General features: G+C 35.2%; 1 protein-coding gene across 1 annotated transcript in view; it reads left to right on the forward strand.

Annotated features, from left to right (window-relative positions):
* Positions 1 to 3,643: 3,643 nt before the first annotated feature.
* LOC110109354 (serine/threonine-protein phosphatase 4 regulatory subunit 3B) overlaps positions 3,644 to 19,479 on the forward strand; it is a 102,119-nt gene continuing 86,283 nt past the window's right edge. Inside the window, exons 1-2 of the mRNA XM_020840388.2 lie at positions 3,644 to 3,931; positions 16,721 to 16,801. Coding sequence (XP_020696047.1) covers positions 3,887 to 3,931; positions 16,721 to 16,801 — 126 coding nt within the window. The 5' untranslated portion in view covers positions 3,644 to 3,886. The remainder of the gene's footprint in view (positions 3,932 to 16,720; positions 16,802 to 19,479) is intronic.

Raw genomic sequence — 19,479 nt, forward strand, 5'->3', positions numbered from 1 at the left:
CTATATCCAGACGTGTTATAGTAAGGTATTGCAATGAGTCTGTCAAGCGCTTGTATATCGAAGGATCAGAGATGATCGAATATGTAGGAACGACGGAAGGAGGTTTGGTGCACGTTGGATTTGCAAGGCGCTTGGAGTTGGTTAATTGAGTTGATTTCAGAATGGATGAAGCATATTTCTGTTGAAAAAGAAAGTAATATTGATTATTATAATGAATTTAAATACCAAGAAAATCATGAGCCTTGCCATGATTTTTTATGTTGAATTTTGAGCTAAGTTGTTCCATGACCGTGGATATAAACTCTTGATTGTTGCCTGTAATAAGTATATAATCTACGTATATAAGAAGATATATTTGGGTTTGGTTTTGATGAAAAATAAGCAGAGATGGGTGGGCATTGCTATGAACAAAACCAATAGAAACAAGATATGAAGTGAACGTGTTATACCATTGTCTCGGGGCTTGTTTCAAACCGTATAGAGCCTTATGAAGATGATAGACGTAGTCGGGATGAGAAGTATCTTCGAATCCTTTGGGTTGAATCATGTATATAGTTTTGGATAGGTGACTATGTAGGAAAGCGTTGGCGACATCTAATGCATTTACCTGCCAATTGTTGTGAAGGGCGATTATAAGCAGGATCCGAATGGTCGGCAGTTTAGCAACTAGACTAAATGTTTATGTGTAGTCAAGCCCGTATTCTTGAGAATTTCCTTGAGCTACAAGTCTTGCATTATATTTAGCTATTTTCATACACCAAAACACTTCCAAACATATACAAATGAGTTCAAAACATAAGACTTTAAATATTTACCTTTTTCAATTCATATCCAAACATGTAGAACAAATGCTGAACTTGGAGGCGTCACAACTCTCCCCTCCTTTACAGATGTCATCATCGACATTTCAAAACTCAAATATTAAATCACACAAATAAATCAGGATGAAACTGTAGCATTTCAGATTCTTTTTCTCAATTAGCTTCCCTTTCAGCTTTGTTCTTCCACTAGACTTTCAGCTTGGGTATATTTATTTCTTAACTTTTTGATCTCATAGGTCAGAATCCTCTATTGTTTATTCCTGTAACTCAGATTTAGACATACCTCAATTTTTTTAGCAGATATTTTATTTCCAGATTGAAAACAAGGCCAAATCTTAAAAACATCAATACAAAAATAAATTGATCAATCATGAGACTCAAGATAACATTCAAATAAAAAACTTAAATTATATTATGGATCATTCAAACTCTAAATCCAACAAATTTATATTAAAAAAGAGCTTCTAAACAAAATGAATTCACCGACACAAAAATTGATTTGATATGAGTGCAAATGAGCCCTAGTCGTAGAAACTTTAGGATATTAATTAGATGGAAAAATCATCTTCAAATATTATAAACAGATAAGCTAATCAATAATTTTGACATGCTAGGTATGATATTTTTCCTTAGGAGCACCGCAGTGCCTTTGCATCGCTATATCAATGATTCAACTCATCATCATCCTCCATCCTTCTATTTCTTCATTGAACATTGAGCACCATTGCCTTCCTATAAGAACAAATCGTCGTACCAAAATACAAAGAAAAATCTCACTTCTCCCTAACCTTGGAGACAATCCGTCTAAGTAGAGACATTCTACTAACTTTAACAGAAAATTGGAGCTCCACCATAAGCATTGAGAACATTTTGCTCATCTTACAACATGTTTGTCGAGTAAGGATAATCAATCACTTTTTCAAGGAAAAATCAAAATCTTGCTATAGAGACTATAAACTTTATCACTACTATATCCAATACAGTCAATAAAGATTGTCGACATATTTTGCAAAGGAAGATCAAAGCCCTCATCATAGGTATTATACGCCTTATATCTCTTCAAATATGATTTATCTAATGAGGAAAGTTGACACCATTTTCATGAGATGACCGAAGCCAAACCTTAGAAATTATATGCCTTAATTGCCTTTAACAACCAAACTCATGCCGAACATTTTTTTAAAATTTACGGGGACAAATTGGAGCTTTCTTGGGAGAGTTCTCTCTTCTTTAGCCCTGATAGGGTCATTTATAGAGTTGGATGAGGAATTAGGGAAGTAAAATATAAAAAAAGTTAAATCTCTCTTAGAATTTAGTATATTGGTAAATATTTTTCTTGTCCTTTTTGAAAAAGTAATAAAAATGAAATAGATTTAATAAAAATAATTTTTTCATTATTGTAGAAATTGTGCTGGTGTGCAAGCACCTGAACGCTTGTGCATGGCACAGATGTGCACCTACAAGTGCGGTTATGCACATTATTCATGCACACATTGCAAGTGGCATTCACGCCAATTTTTTTGACCTAATTTATGCCCAATTTTGAGCATAGACATGCCATCTCTAACATTTTTGGCGTCTAAAATAAATATTTTTTTCAGGATTTAATTTTGAAAATTTGTTATGCACAATAGAGTCTCTACATCAAATTTCAAGTATCTTGGAAGATGTTGAAATGAAATTTTTATAAATTTTTACTCCAATTGACATGCCCACTTCCAGGAAAAAATTAGAATTATGATTGAGTGTACTTTTTTTTGTTCATGACCCTAATAGGGATTCATATTAGAGTCCAAAGGATGATCACTCATTATAAATTTTTTAAAGTTTTAATTTTATGTCGTGGAATTTTATAAAAAAAAATAAATATATACTTTGATGTTTAAAAATAAGGGGAAGTTTATATGTTATTGGAAAATCCACAAGATTAAAGATAAAGCTCGAAACAATATTTGACTTGAAAACTTTTGAAATTACATTCAATATATACCAAAAATAGATTCCAATAAATTTATAGCCTAATTGAACATATTGATGTTACAAACCCATTAGCACTAAAAATAATTCGATCCGAATCAATATGAGATCCAGTCAAACATTTGATGTATGGTTAGAAACTCGAATGCATTTATTAAAGGGCCAAAAGTTTTTCAAATCTTTTATGCTTATAGTCAAATCAAGCATTCGACGAGAAAATTCCAACGAGCCTAAGATTGCGTAATTATGATATCATTAAATTACTTAAATAACGGAAGAACTATATATTATCCTAGAAATCAATATGGGTCTTATGATAAAATGTTTTGAGAATTTTGATTAGATTTATCAAAATTGAACACTACATAATTTGTAATTAGACCCTATTTTCAATATGATGGAGATGTGAGATAGGACCTTGACTTAAAATTGGGGGCGCCACTTTGAATCTGTTGCTATTAGACTACTACGAATCATTGGTGCTCAACAATTGCCTCGGACTGCAGCTGTATATCCACCATTGTCAAATTACCGTTATTTGACTAATGCATATGTTATTATTTGGCCATAACCTCATAATCTTTGTTAATTATATATTTATCTACTTAATATTCTTACAATGTTATGATATTAAGTTATTTTTCTTTATCATCATAAATATTTTAATACGCACTAATATTTTTATTGTATAAATTTTTAGATGTTAAAAAAAAAAGATGAATAAATTATAATTTGCATGTCATTTTGGATGCAATTATGGGATTTACTTATGGGATTCACATGGAAATGTTCATTAACCAAAGGGAGGGCAATATCGTAATATAATGCCGGACCAGGGGCCCTCTGCGTTCCCCGCCCTTCGTAGCTTATTTCCTTGGAGGGCTTTTTGTTCGCGCTGCGAGTGCGGGGAAGAGGGCGACGGCGAATTCAACAGCGATTAGGGTTGTCTATTGGTCTCGCGGGCTTTGAGCTTGCCTGCATATAACCCACTTCCGTCTCTGTGAATTCTGGTGTAGAACTACTGCGAACAGCGAATTCTTCCCTTTTCCTTTGTTCTCGCCGGCGGGCGTTGGTTCTGGTGGCAGGTCATGGGCGCGCAGGCGAAGGCAGCTAGCTCTGCGAATTCCATGCAGGTGGGTGATTCTGGGATTTTGTTTTTCTTACTTTTTTTGGTGCTAAATCATATTTCTTTTTGTGATGCCCTAGATTCGGAACTTCCGTTTCTCTGACTTTCGATAGGGTGCGTTGTGCTGGCGTATGTATAGTTTATTTTGTTTCATGCACTGTTCTTGTACTTAGTTGATGCGTGCTTATGGATAGTATGACATCCAATTTAATTGAACATTGTTAATTTGGAATATCCTTAATGAAGAACGGTTTTGCTTGTAGTCAAGCTTATTCAGAGATAGTAGCTAATGACTCTCTGTAGAGTTTATTCCTCTAAATGTACATCATAGTTGTAAAGCTTAAAAAGTACAATTGAAATTTGGAAGGCTGATATGATAGTATTGGATGATAGTTGTTGTTATGATTCGTTTCATGGATTTTTTGCTCTCAAATATGTTAGCTTATATTTTGGCTGCTCTGCATTTGAAATTCTGGGTTATGTTTTGGATGGAGTGTGTATTTTATGGAAAATTACAGTGAGTCTAGAGTCTTTGAACTTTTCTGCTCTACGTTATCCCATGAAGACAACTATGATTTCAGCAAGGATTAAATTTGGGACAAGAATAATCAATATTTTGCCGTGTTAACAAAGTAAGGGCTCACCAAATATTTTGCATCTTGAATTGTAATAACAACGTTTAGTGCTACAACAACAACAACATCAAGCCTTTATCCCACTATGTGGGGTCGGCTACATGAATCCTTTTCTCCATTGTGTCCTATTAAAAGTCAAATTCTCATTTAAATCTAATAAAGAAAGGTCATTCCTAATATTTTCTAACCAAGTCTTTTTAGGTCTGCCTCTACCTTTCTTAACATAAGTCAAATCTAATACCTCTACTCTCCTAACCGGGTCATTGGAAGGCCGCCGTTTTATGTGACCAAACCATCTAAGGAGACTCTCTCTAATCTTATCTTCTACTCGAGCTACTCCAACATTTTCATGTATATGCTCATTTTGTATCCTATCTCTAAGGGTAAAGCCACTCATCCACCTGAGCATCCTTATCTCTGCCACACTTAACTTCGTATTATGCTTCTCTTTTAATGGCCAACATTCAACACCATAAAGCATTGCAGGCTTCACTACCATCTTATAGAATTTTTCCTTAAGTTTGAGGGGTACTTTTCTATCACACAACAAGCCCGATGCATTCCTCCACTTCAACCATCCAACTTGAAATTAAAGAGTTTCTTGACAACAAACATGCATACTTGGCTTGGATTTTGTTTGCAGCAGCAGTCCACATTTAGTATTAAAAGAAGTCACGAAAAGCATTAGGACCGAAGTCTCCCAATGAATTTCAAGTTAATGGGAGTAAATTTCCTACCTACCAAAAAAAATGAAGGACTAATTATTTTATCATGATAGGCTAAGGATTTCAGAATAAAGATAATGGAAAATCCAAAGTTTGTTTAAGTTCTAAACGATGGAAGGGAAGCCTCTTTAAATTGTATCAACTGCTTTTTAGAACTTTAATTTTGAATGTGTCATATAAAGTTGTTGGAAATTTCATCGGCCTCCACTAAAAAGATTGACAACCATTTTATCGACATATTGTCTGAATAAGATAGCCGTCTATATAATTAGATAAGGAACTTAGAATTGATAGAATACAAAATGTAGGAGCTGTGCAATAGGATTGGATAATTTATTGGTATGCCAAGGTCATCTTTACTTGTCAATAGCAAATGGCGTTATATGATGCAAGTGTCTCTTGGAGCCAAAGTGCATGCATGATTTGCACTATTTTAAAACTAGAGAAAACCATAGAAAAATCATGAGCAACGTATTAATTATTCAATAACATAAGAGAAGAAATATGATAAAAGTAAAAGCAACATACTACCACTACAGGAAAATCACCCATTTTCGGCGGCCTTTTCCGGCGGTAATTGAACCTTTCGCGGTTTTGTAGTTTTCCGGCGGTTAAATTACTGCCGGTAAAAACGGCGTAGGAAAATGAATTCTGGCGGTTTTTTCCGGCGGCAATTTTATCCGGCGCTTACGCGGTCTTGAACCGCCTCAAATAAAAAAAAAAAATAATCCCGCTCGGCAGCTAACCGCTCCCGCGGCTCCCGTGCTCCGGCGATGCCCCCGCCGCTCCCGCGTGTGCTCCGGCCATGCCCCCGCCCGGCTCCCGCGCGCGCTCCAGCGTGCAAGGGGGGGTTCGAACGCTGGTTCCCTGTATGAAATTTCAAACGACGGACCGCTTTGCTGAAGAAGTAAATATGTGTAAAACGTCAATATTTATTATTTAAACTACTTGCACACAGAAAATAAAAAAAAAACTTTATTATAAAAAAATTAAAACTAATTAATTTAAAATAAAAAATAATATTTAATAAAAAATAAAAAATAACTAACTAATTAATTTTAAGATGAAAATTAAGTTAATAGTTATTTTAACTTTTAATAATTTTTTGTTAAATCATTTAAATGTTTAAAATTTTATTCATTTTTTTATTAAATTTTTAAAAGCCGCCGGAAACGTTAAAAAGCCGCCGGAAAAGCCGTCGGAAATGTGACCGCCAGAAAACCGTCGGAAAGCCGCCGGAAAATTCCGCCGGAAATAAGTGATTTTCCTGTAGTGTACTATATATAAATAGAACATAAGATTGTTTTAACAAATATTATAATTAGCGAATAATGATCATATGGAAATAGCAAGTATCATGCCAAATAAAATGATTAATTTTACAAATCGAATTATCATGGTTATAGAATACATATTATTAGAATAAGATGTTAAACCTTGCAACTCAATCTTTGGACTTTATAAATAATTTTTTTGCAAGTTCTATATTAATAAAAAAATAAATTATTTATCTAGAGAGTTATTATCATCAACATCATATAAACAAAAATAGCATCATCTCCATCCTTATCATGCTCCAAATCATAATCATGATCATCACTCACCGTTTCATGATCATTTGAAAATGTACAAGGCTTAAGATGAAGATTCATTTTCCTTATCCCTGGATCAAAATTGAATATTGTATTTCTTTCATAGACAACACTAAGTGTCGCAATGTTAATACATGTGAACTTTTGTTCATCTAAACCAATTCATTATGGTCATCTAACTCATCATCCATTTTTTTATTAACCGCTTATTAATCACTCATTAGCATTAACTATTTCATTCAAAAACTTTTGTCAATAATGTCATCGTGGTTGTATATCCAAATCAACGCCCTATTATACATTTATCTTTAGGGATTGTTTGATTTGAAGGATCTTTGTTGTAAAGTATTTCAAATGTAGACGTTTTAGAAATATAGGTGTTTGTTTTGATGAAAATAAATTTAGTGTAAAATCTTGAGGAATTTGAAACTCACATTTATGTACATTTTTAGTGTATTCCAAAATTAGCTGATTTTAGCTGATTTTCGAATACACATCATGCATCTTCCTCACTTGTCATTGTAAACCACCACTTTCCTCGCTATGTTATTTTACACCCAATTAAATTTTGATATTTGGATTAAATCCTCAAATGGGGGTGCCTATTAATTTGTATCCTTTCAAGTTGAACCTTGTGTTTAGATTCTTTACATACTTGGTTTGTGATATGAATATTCTGTTTTTTGCTTTACTTCTAAACCCAAAAATAATTAAGTTATCCCATCAAACTCATTTTTATCTCCTTACTCTATTTGTAAACTCATGACATAAATATTGTTTTGTAGCTCCAAATAATGTTTTTTCTATATAAAATTGAGTCATAATTATCTCAAATTTTGACTCTCCTAATCAATATTGTATTATCTACTCTATGCTTAGTGATATCAAAATAGAAATAATGCAAGTTTCTAGCAAAATTGGGCAAGACTAGATAATCTCAAACTCTCAAGAAACTAATTGAACTAAAGATATTAAGTAACTTTGACAAGACATGCATGCTACAAAGACTTTACCCTCCAGTTGATTTCTCGTAGTTGTAAATTAAAGCTTGTTTTTTGCTATGTTCAGTCAATTAAAACTCAAGAAACGTATTGCCTGGGGCTGCTACCTTCTGGGTCTCTCTTGCAGCAACCCAACTTCCTGTTTGCGGGCATTTCAACCTCTTGGTTTCAAGCTATTATGATCTGTTTCCCAAAAGGGCTGGTTTTAGGAACTTGATTTGGTGGAAATATCTTGCAATCCTTCTAAATAAATTATAAGGAGCACTAGGTAGTCCAATTTTTCAAAATGGGAAAACCCAATTAAATAGTGATTGAGCAACAAAAAACCTGTGGACTGAAAGACTTCTCGATTGAAGAAGATGGTAGCTTTGTGTCTTGGCTGAAAGTACTTTTGCCTGGTTGGATGTTCCAGCATCCGAGAGACTTTAGTCAGCTGTGTATTGGATCTGTCCTTTAGCTGGAAAGGGAGATCAACGTTTTCAGAACTTTGCTTAGAGTATATCCTCATTGGAATGGTCCAGCCATCCACACTCATGGAGACTTCTCAAGAAAAAAGGTGAACCCATTGGCTTGAAGATGCTCCTTCTAGATGTGTGCGGCGACCTGAGAACCACTACAAGATTGCATTGTGGTTGGAAAGACTTCTATCTAGTCGCTGTTGGCTTATTCCCTTCACTGATATCCTGAAGAGTCTGTCCATGGGATAGTTCTTCTCTTGGCAAAGCTAGAACAACAAGAAGAACAAGAGTTAGGCTGTTGGGTTGTTTCCTTGGAGAAAACTGGAACCTGGACAACCACCCGTGAGACACTTCTTGCCCGATCTGGAGTTCTCAACAGCAAGATTTAGCTACAGCCACCTTGGACAGCCACCGCAGGCTACTTCTAGAGTTTCGACATCGGTTGTGGCGGAGTCCCGAACTCCACTATTGCATCCTTCCCTCCAAACCTAAAGTACGGGAAATCGACCCCAATAACAGGGAAGTCCTTCCCAAACCATGTATAGCCTGAAATGTAAACTCTCCTTTCTAACATAAGGTGTGGGCATTTATAGACAAGACGTTTGTATTAACACCTAGGGTCTCTAATTATTAAACTATTGATGCGTGCAAACTAAAAAGAGAAGCCAATTTGGAGAACACAGGGATAAAATAAAATCAAACTCGATTCACTTTAACTTGCAAACAATCAAACAAACATTCGGATAAATAAAAAGTCAAATCAAACAAAACAAATTAATAACATAAAATGCTATCCTCAGAACAACTGTCTAGCGGGTTCCTCACATGCAACGAGAGTAGGAAGATATATAAAAATAGTGCTTAGGCTTGCAAACCGAGGGTCCACCACTGCAAAAGGGTCCAATGTCCCACCAAACTCCTCCGGCAAATGTCTCCCAAAATCAGCCAACAAACAACTTCCAAATGCTCAAGAAGAAGGATATAGGTGGAGTGGAACTTGCGTAGAGAAGAAGAGATTAGAAGCCAAGACGAAATAGAGAGGAGAAAAGGGGGTGGAATAAGCTCTCAAGTATTTCCAAGAGAAGAAACCCTCAAGTTTTTAGTAGTGACTTTGCTCAAATATTCAACAACCTTCCTCATTCCAAAACATCTCTAATTTATAAACAAAAGAAAGAAGCCAAACATCCATTCCACCTCCAACCAAAACCAATCAGGTTTGGGGAAATGAAAGGCAAATGGTCAACCATAAAGCATCCTAAAAAACCTCCCAGGAATTGGTTAACATTCACGGGACAACACCCAGGAACATAACCGGCAAACAGAGAAGACCCAACGGGCAGCAGGAAACAGAACCGACAAACAGAGAAGACCCAACGAGCAGCAGGAAACAAAACCGGCAAACAGGAAATCCCAACGGGAAGACAGGTAACAGAGAGCAAACGACACAGCAAGGGAAATGAACTACATTTCGGAAACAGCACCAGAGGAGAAGAAATCGAAGGGGTAAAGAGAAGGGAAAGAGACACAAGTCCACTCCACAATAATGAGCTATATAGAAGAATACCTTTATGAATTTATGAGCTAGGAAGTGCAATTACTCTTCCAAACAATGAGCTAAAATTCAGCTCAAGCATTAATGAGCTAGCACCAAGTAGAACCCAACTTTTTAAGCTCAAAATCAAGCAGCCAAAGCCCAACCCGAGAGCAGCCAAGGTCCGAAACCGAGAATAGCAAGCAGCCCAAGGACAAGGACCCAAATGCAAGCAAACCCAAGACTTGCCATGCCCAAGCACATCCTACCATGATCATTGGATATTCTCCATGATTGGATAGCTTTAAAAAAAACATTAAACACAACTAATATTGTTCACATTATATCAAAATAAAATAAGACAAAATATAAATGAATCAATTCCCTCATGGTGGCAGAATCTCATCTCCTGATGAGAAAACTTCCACAATCCTTTTATAAAGATTTGGATGACGTTTCTTCAAGGCATTGACATCCATCCAAGTACAGTCTGTCGAAGGACGATTCTTCTATTTTGACAAGAACCTCATATGCTCGCCATGCCTATTTTTATTCACTTTGACATCAATAACATCTTCAACCTGTTCATCATTATTTAAAACTGAAGTGAAGAGTGGTAAAGTTTCTATTTCCACATGATCTTTAGAATTTCCTTCATACAAAAAAAGGTCAGAAACATTAAACACAAGAGAATTGCCAACAGAACCTATATTCCAAGTTCCTATCCTAATTTTAGTATCATGGACTAGCTTCTTTGCCCACATCCGTCCTTGATGCGGGAACCCTTGCCTATTTAACACTGCACCCGGGCGCCGGTGCAGCGGCCCTTGCACACTTGTCACTGTATTCAGGCCATACAGCGCGTCGCTTCCAGGGGACGCCCTAGCATTAACACAATTTCTTAAAGGATTCATGTCATTTTTGTTCGACAAGTTTTACGCTGGCTGTCGACTACCTAACGCAACCCTCCACTTTTCTCATCCAGGACTTGGGACCTGGCAACGACAGTGTTAACAAAATGTGAGATATAGGTTGACCATAAATGTGAGATACGGCACTAATTTTATTTGGAAAAGGCAAAAAATTTATATCTAAAATGTGAGATATAGGTTGACCATAAATGATTTCAAATGGAGTTTTACAAGTGGAGCGATTAACAGAATTATTGTATGCAAATTCTGCTTGGGGCAAAATCAAATCCCATTGGGATGGTTTTTCTCCAGCAATGCATCTCAATAAATTTCCTAAACTTCAAGCGACAACTTGTGTTTGCCCATCCGTTTGTGGATGATATGCATTGCTAAATTGAAGAGTAGTTCCTAATTTTGCCCAAAGTGTTCTAAAAAAATGACTAAAAAATCTAGTATCTCTATTAAAAGTAAAAGTGCGAGGAATACCATGAAGACGAACAATTTCTTTAAAGAACAAGTCAGCAATATATGAGATATCAGAAGTTTTCTTGCAAGAAATAAAATGTGCCATATTGCTAAAGCGATCCACAACCATAAAAATAGAATAAAATTTTCTAGCAGTGACAGGCAACCCAAAAACGAAATCCATAGAGATATCCTCTCAAGGTTTATTTGGAATAGACAGAGGAGTATACAGACTAATATTTTGAGAAGTTCACTTAAAAGCCTGATAGATTTTACATAGTTTTACCAGCTTAGCAATTTGTTTTCTCATATGAGGCCAAAAATATTTTTTCTTAACCAAAGCAACAATTTTTCCCTGCCCAAAATGTCCACTCAATCCCCCATTATGAATTTAATGCACAAGTTCTCTTAAATAATTTTTCGTTATGCAAAGTCTAGATCCCTTAAACAAAAATCCTTGATAAATAACATACTGAGCAGAAGGATCAGTTCCAGAAGTAAGACATGAATCCCAAATACTCTTAAAATCAGGATCACTCGCATAAGTATCTTTTAAAAAATCAAAAGAAGTGATAGTTGGATAAACAATTACCAACAAATGAGATCTCCGACTTAAAGCATTAGCTACCTTGTTTAACATACTAATTTTATGTTTGATATGAAAATTATACTCATGCAAAAAGGAAACCCACTTAGCATGCCTCTTATTCAAAATTTTTTGAGAGCCCAAAAAACGTAGTGCTTCGTGATCATTATTTAAAACAAATTTCCGTTGAATCAAATAACTTCTCCATAATTTCTAAGCTTGAACAATAACATAAAATTTCAAGTCATAAGCATAATATTTGGATCGAGCATTATTCAGTTTTTCACTAAAATAAGCAATAGATTTTCCCTCTTGACTGAGCACAACACTAATACCAATATGAAAAGCATCACAATCAACTTCAAAAATATTTTCAAAAATTGGCAAGCTAAGAACGGGAGCTTGACTCATTTTTGCTTTAATGACTTCAAAAGTTTGTTCAGTCTGAGGTGTCCACCTAAATATCCCCTTTTTTAAACAACCAGTAATAGGAGCAATCAAAGAACTAAAGTTCTTAATAAACCTTTGATAAAAAGAAGCCAAGCCATGAAATCCTCTCACCTCATTTATATTCTTAGGAGTGGGCCAACTTTGAATTGCCTCAATTTTTATTGGATCAATTTTTATCCCCTGAGTAGAAACAATAAAACCCAAAAATGTTAAGCTCGAAGTCATGAAGGAACATTTTTTTAGAGTGATGTAAATCTTTTGTTCCCTTAGAGTTTGCAACACTTGCATCATATGATTAAAGTGCTTAGAAGGGTGAATACTATAAATCAAAATATATTCGAAATAAACCACAATAAACTTTCCAATAAAAGGTCTCAAAACTTGATTCATAGTTCTCATAAAAGTGCTCGGAGTATTTGAAAGCCTAAAAGGCATCACAAGCCATTCATACAAACCTTTTTTAGTTTTAAAAGCAGTTTTCCATTCATCCTCAGGTCTTATTCTAATTTGGTGAGACCCGCTTCTCAAATCAATTTTGAAAAAGATCTTAGCACCGCTTAACATATCCAGCATGTCATCCAGTCTAGGAATAAGAAATCGATATTTAATGATGATTTTATTTATTGCCCTACTATCCAAGCACATTCTGCATGTTCCATTTTTTTTGGAGTTAATAAAGCAGACACAGCACAAGGACTTAAGTTTTCTTTAATCAAACCCTTTTCTAACAAATCAGTCACTTGCTTAAAAAGTTCAACATGCTCAGTTGGACTCATCCCCGGTTAGGCAAAGTGGCTCCAGGTATTAAATCAATATGATGTTGAATATCTCTCATCGGTGGCAAATCTATAGGCAATTCCTCAGGTGATATATCGGAAAACTCATAAATTAAAGGCCAAATTTCTTTAGGAATTTGAAAAATATAACCAGTTTCCTTTCCCAAAACCAAGTAAGCTACTTTAGAGTGTTTTAAATCATTTGCATTTAAAAACAGTTCAGGAGTGTTTATTTTGGCATCCTTTTTATTTTTAGCAGGCGAATCAAGCATATGTTTTTGATGATAGAGAGTGAATTCCTTATTGTTTTGAATCAAAGTATAAGTGTTCTTTTCTCCATTGTGAATGGTTTTGTGATCAAATTGCCAAGGTCGACCCAACAAAATATGACAGACTTCAAGAGGCACGACATCGCAAATAACTTGATCCTTAAAAGAACCCCCAATTGTTAAGTTGACAACACATTGTTTTGTGATTGGAACCTCACCCCCTTCTTAAACCAAGAGATTTTATAAGATTTTTCAAGTGGTTTGGACTTTAACTTGAGTTTATCAACCATAGGTTGTGACACAAAATTTTCAGAACTTTCGCTATTTATCATAAGAGTGCAGATTTTTCCTTCGACCATACAAGTTTTTTTGAAAATGTTTCTCCTAAGCCACCTATCCCCGCTGTCAATTTTAGTTGTTAAGACTTGTCGTATTACCAAAAACTCTTCACCTTCATCTCCCTCAACATCAACTTTCTATAATTCAATATCATTTTCAGTTTCAGATTCGTTTTTTTCTTTCTTGGAAAATCTTGTGAGCTTGTTCTATTCCTCTCTTCTTCTAGAAAAGCTTGAGAGCTTGTTCCACCCCCTTCCCTCCTCTCTATTTCGTCCTGGCTTCTAATCTCTTCTTCTCTACGCAAGTTCCACTCCACCTGTATCCTTCTTCTTGAGCATTTGAAAGCTGTTTGTTGGCTGATTTTGGGAGACATTTGCCGGAGGAGTTTGGTAGGACGTTGGATCTTTTTGCAGTGGTGGACCCTCGGTTTGCAAGCCTAAGCACTATTTTTATATATCTTCCTACTCTCATTGCATGTGAGGAATTCGCTAGACGATTGTTCTGAGGATAACATTTTATGTTATATAATTTATTTCATTTGATTTGACTTTTTGTTTATCCGGATGTTTGTTTGGTTGTTTGCAAGTTAAAATGAATCGAGTTTGGTTTTACTTTGTCCCTTTATTCTCCAAATTGGCTTTTCTTTTTAGTTTGCACACATGAATTTGGTATTAGAGCGAGATAGAATATCCTTGGTTGGCGAGTCTTTTTCTTTTGAAATATAAGATGGCTAATAATCCAGGGGATTGGCAAGATATGATGCAACAATTAGTGGGCTTGCAAAATCAGATGAATGAAATGGCTAACACTTGCTAATTTAAACGTTAAACAACATAATGTCCAAACATTTGAAAGCGAAGAAGAAGTCCCTAGGAACCAAAATAGGCGACAACGAAATTGGGATTAAAATGGATGTTCACAACTTTGAGGGGAAACCGGGCTTTGATACCAAATTGATGCATGCAAACTAGAAAGAAAAGCCAAGTTGGAGAACACAGGGACAAAATAAAACCAAACTCGATTCACTTTAACTTGCAAACAACCAAACAAATATCCGGATAAACAAAAAATCAAATCAAACGAAACAAATTAATAACATAAAATGCTATCCTCAGAACAACTGTCTAGCAGTTTCCTCACATGCTACGAGAGTATGAAGATATATAAAAATAGTGCTTAGGCTTGCAAACCGAGGGTCCACCACTGCAAAATGGTCCAACGTCCTACCAAACTCCCCCTGCAAATGTCTCCCAAAATCAACCAACAAACAACTTCCAAATGCTCAAGAAGAAGGATACATGTGGAGTGGAACTTGAGTAGAGAAGAAGATATTAGAAGCCAAGATGAAATAGAGAGGAGGAAAGGGGGTGGAATAAGCTCTCAAGTATTTCCAAGAGAAGAATCCCTCAGGTTTTTAGTAGAGACTTTGCTCAAATATTGAACAACCTTCCTCATTCCAAAACATCTCTAATTTATAAGCAAAAGAAAGAAGCCAAACAGCCATTCCACCTCCAACCAAAACCAATCAGGTTTGGGGAAATGAAAGGCCAAGGGTCAACCATAAAGCATCCTAAAAAACCTCCCAGGAATTGGTTAACATTAACGGGACAACAGCCAGTAACAGAACCGGCAAACAGAGAAGACCCAATGGCAGCAGGAAACAGAACCGACAAACAGAGAGGACCCTACGGGCAGCAGTAAACAGAACTGGCAAACAGGAAATCCCAATGGGCAGCCTGGTAACAGAGAGCAAACGGCACAGCAAGGGGAATGAACTACATTTCGAAAACAGCACCAGAGGAGAAGAAACCGAAGGGGTAAAGAGACACAAGTCCACTCCACAATAATGAGCTATATAGAAGAATGCCATTATGAATTTATGAGCTAGGAAGTGCAATTACTCTTCCAAACAATTAGCTAAACTTCAACTCAAGCATTAATGAGCTAGCACCGAGTAGAACCCAACTTTTTAACCTCAAAACCAAGCAGCCAAAGCCCAACCCGAGAGTAGCCAAGGCCCCAAACTGAGAATAGCAAGCAACCCAAGGACAAGTACCCAAATGCAAGCAGACCCAAGACTTGCCATGCCCAAGCACATCCTACCATGATCATTGGATGTTCTCCATCATTGGATAGAAAAAAAAACATTAAACACAAGCAATATTGTTCACATTACATTAAAATAAAATAAGACAAAATATAAATGCATCAATTACCCTTGTGAAGGTAGGGGAAAAAACAGGCCATATAATAATTAATTAATTATGAAAGAGCTTTCCAGATAAATGGCTATTATAACTTTATATTTTTCTCTTTCTATATATATATCTGTGTGTGTGATTGCCATATGTTTGTATTTCTTGTCAACTAATTAACTTTATGATTACTATATATTTGTTTGATTTTTTCTATTTATGTTTGGCCAATGGAGACATGATTTATTTGTCTCAGTGCATGCACATGACTGTTAAGATAAGTGACTTCCAATAGTTAATTGTCCAAGTTGAGAAAAATGGCGGGTTATTTGTTAGCTGGATTGTGGGCACATGGTTTTCTCTGCAAAGTAGCTTGTTGAAGAATGCTTAATCAAGGTTGTTCCTGCATTGTGAAATGTAGCGGATAGAAGTTCTAGAAGATGGTCTTTAAGTTGAGGAGAGGGTGGTTGGTTGGCGTTTACCATTTATAGTGTTACAAATCCTTGATTTTCCATCTGTTGAACACACAATATTACCTGTCTCCATTCTTAATTGCTTTTGAGGTATATAATTTCTTTGTTAATGTAGATTTATGCAACTTGTGGAGGGTGACTTCTACACTCTCTTTCTTTTAGAATTTTGATTTTGCCAGCGGATTGCAGTTTCCATCTTATAGTTTTTTCTGCTTGCTCGCTTATATGAACCACATTAAACCCTCAGTTATTTATGTCCATCGTTCATAGTCACTTAAGCATTTATTTGATATAATTTTGATAATGTTTGATGTTTGCAAGTTTAGTTTTAACAAGTTCCTTCAGTTTGTTTTAATTTATGAATGATTTACTGACTTCGATTTATTTCAGCGTGTTAAGGTTTATCACCTGAACGAGCAGGGAAAATGGGATGACCGAGGAACTGGGCATGTCACTGTCGATTATTTGGAGGTCTTAATTGCTTATTTTATCACTGATTTCATTAGGTTTTTTTTTATAATTTTTAGTTCACCTTTACTTATCATAATTCTCATTGCTAAATTAAGATGCAGTCAAGAACTTTTTTTTTTTTTGGTTTTGCCCCATTATCATGCGCTATTTTGCTAATAGTATTTTCCAGCCTTCATTAATTGATTTCATGTATTGTTCAGATTTGCTTAGTTTGCATTCAAATTTTCTCTTCATGGAGAATTCTTGTTTTCATTGCTCTTAAGTATTCTTGATTTCATTTCACTAACTAAACATTATTGATTCTGTTAATCTAAACATTGTTGTTTTCATTTCTTTCTCTTGCTTTCATGAAAGCATTGTTGGTGTTGTATACATGTTAATTTTGGCATTTGAATGGTTATATCATTTTATTGATATATGTTTGGGAATTAGTATATGTTTTCTATTTTAATTTCTTATTAATATTTGTGAGAGCAAATTATGTACTTTATAGCGGAAAATTAGTCATGGGAATGAGTGAATGATTTGACCTTAGCTCTGTGCGTATCTTTATGAAAGTAATTGCAAGCATGTATGCAATGAACATGTTTCTTGATGGTTGTTGTAAACTAGGCTATCATTTTATGTCTCATGCACAATTTTTTGTTTCTTCTTGTTTAACCATTTATGATTTCCTTTTTTATGTCTTGTCCTACCTACTCAAAGTGTAGAACCTTTTGTGGAGTGATTTATCAATTAAGATGACAGTAAACTAGTATAGTTGTGGTGTTTTCATTACTTCAAATCTTGATGTAACATATGGACCTCATTTTGAAGTATCCTTTTCTCATGTAGAGCTTACTTCTATATGTTCATTGGATATCACGTAGCTTCATCTAATGCACTGTATTATAAAGTTTTGTTCGATTTTTACCTCTAAACTCTATGATGGATTCTCTTATGCCTTCTGTACATTAGATTGACATTTTATTTAATTTTAAGTGGACGTAAACCATCAATTCATTCATATGCAAAATTGCTTGAGAAAAATATCTAAATTATTTATCTTTTTTAAAGAAGATACTGATATCTAAGAAATATAAATCCGATTTTGACATAAAATTTTGTGCATAAACTTGATATATTGACATCTTTAACATATTTTATGCAATCGCCGGGTCTACTTAATATAATCTTAGACAAGTCTCCACTACCAGTTAGCATTTGAGAAGCAGCATCACCTAAATTGTAGTCTCAAAGGCTTACATTTTCTTTTTTTTTTAGTAATACAAATAAGACAATCTATGTTGCACCGATACACCTATTTATGAAGGCGTGATGTATCCGATACACCGATACACAGATATGCCTCCGATACGGCACCGATACGTGTCGGATACGGCAAAGACGTATCCAATTAAAAACTATTTAATTTCAAAAGGACACACGTATCCGATACGCATTACCATTGAAAAAAAGACACGTCGTATTTACTTCCGCAGCTGCGAGTGAGGTTCTTTCATTTCCGAGATGGATTTGAGTCTTTAGATGATATGAGAATATTAGAAATTGTTAATTTTTCACTTGATGAGTCTGAATTAGAAGCTATGATATTTATTGAAGATGATATAGAAGTTCAAAGACAAACCACTGAAGAAACTAATCATATCTTTCCTTCTATTGGATAGTTGAAACTTCATGTGCTAGACAATTTATGTTTATGCTTTTGTTGTTGTACTATACATTTAATGCTTACTTTTATTTTGATATTATAAGCTACAAGGCTACAAATGATGTTGCTTTCATTTTTTTTGTAATTTCAAATATTATGCTTTAATTGCTTTCTTAAATTTTATGTATGATTTATAAATTATAATGCCTTGTCCGTGCTGTACCTGTACCATGTATTTTTTTAGAATTGACGTGTCCCATATCTGTATCATGTCGTATCCGTGCCTCCATATCCGTATCGGTGCAACATAGAAGACAATTAATTATATATGCACTTTTTGTACTGCATAAGATGAATACCATAGTCATAATGATTCAGATGATATTGATAAATCACCATGGCATCTTTCACACTATATGAATGTACTGCTCGAGCGGCTTTGTATCATTTCCTCATCATCCAATGATAAAAGATAGACATTTAGAAAATCTGTCATCACTATGAGACAACATGTAAGGTTTTGCTTAAATTGCATGGCGTCTTTTACTCATCCTTTAAAGATAGAAGAACAACATTTTAAAACACAACTACCCATTCTTGCTTGCAACCCCACCTTGTGCATAAGACATGCATCTTCCCCCATGCAAAAATGGGAGCGTAAAAAATAACCAAGCCTTAATTCACAACCTCCCTCCACCCTCCAACACATGCATGCTCATACAGAAACACCCATGTACAACAAAATAAGCTGTTCTGTGTGTGCACATCAACCCCACCCGTTGAATCCAAACATCCTACCTAGCCATCAAATTAAATCCTACGAGTGAAGAGGAAGTATTTGCAGAAGGTAGAAAATCAAGTAAATCTTGGATTGCAAATTAGAAAAGACAAAATCATCTAATAAAATAATTCAAAGAGTTGGTTTTCCTGATAGACGAGGCGAAATCATTGAATAGATTGCCTGGGTTTGCTGGTCATGATATCATTATGCTCTCTTTTATCCCCTTTCCTTTTGATTGTCTTGCCT

Source organism: Dendrobium catenatum, unplaced genomic scaffold (genome assembly GCF_001605985.2).
Source record: "Dendrobium catenatum unplaced genomic scaffold, ASM160598v2 fragScaff_scaffold_1296, whole genome shotgun sequence".
NCBI classification, from domain to species: domain Eukaryota; kingdom Viridiplantae; phylum Streptophyta; class Magnoliopsida; order Asparagales; family Orchidaceae; genus Dendrobium; species Dendrobium catenatum.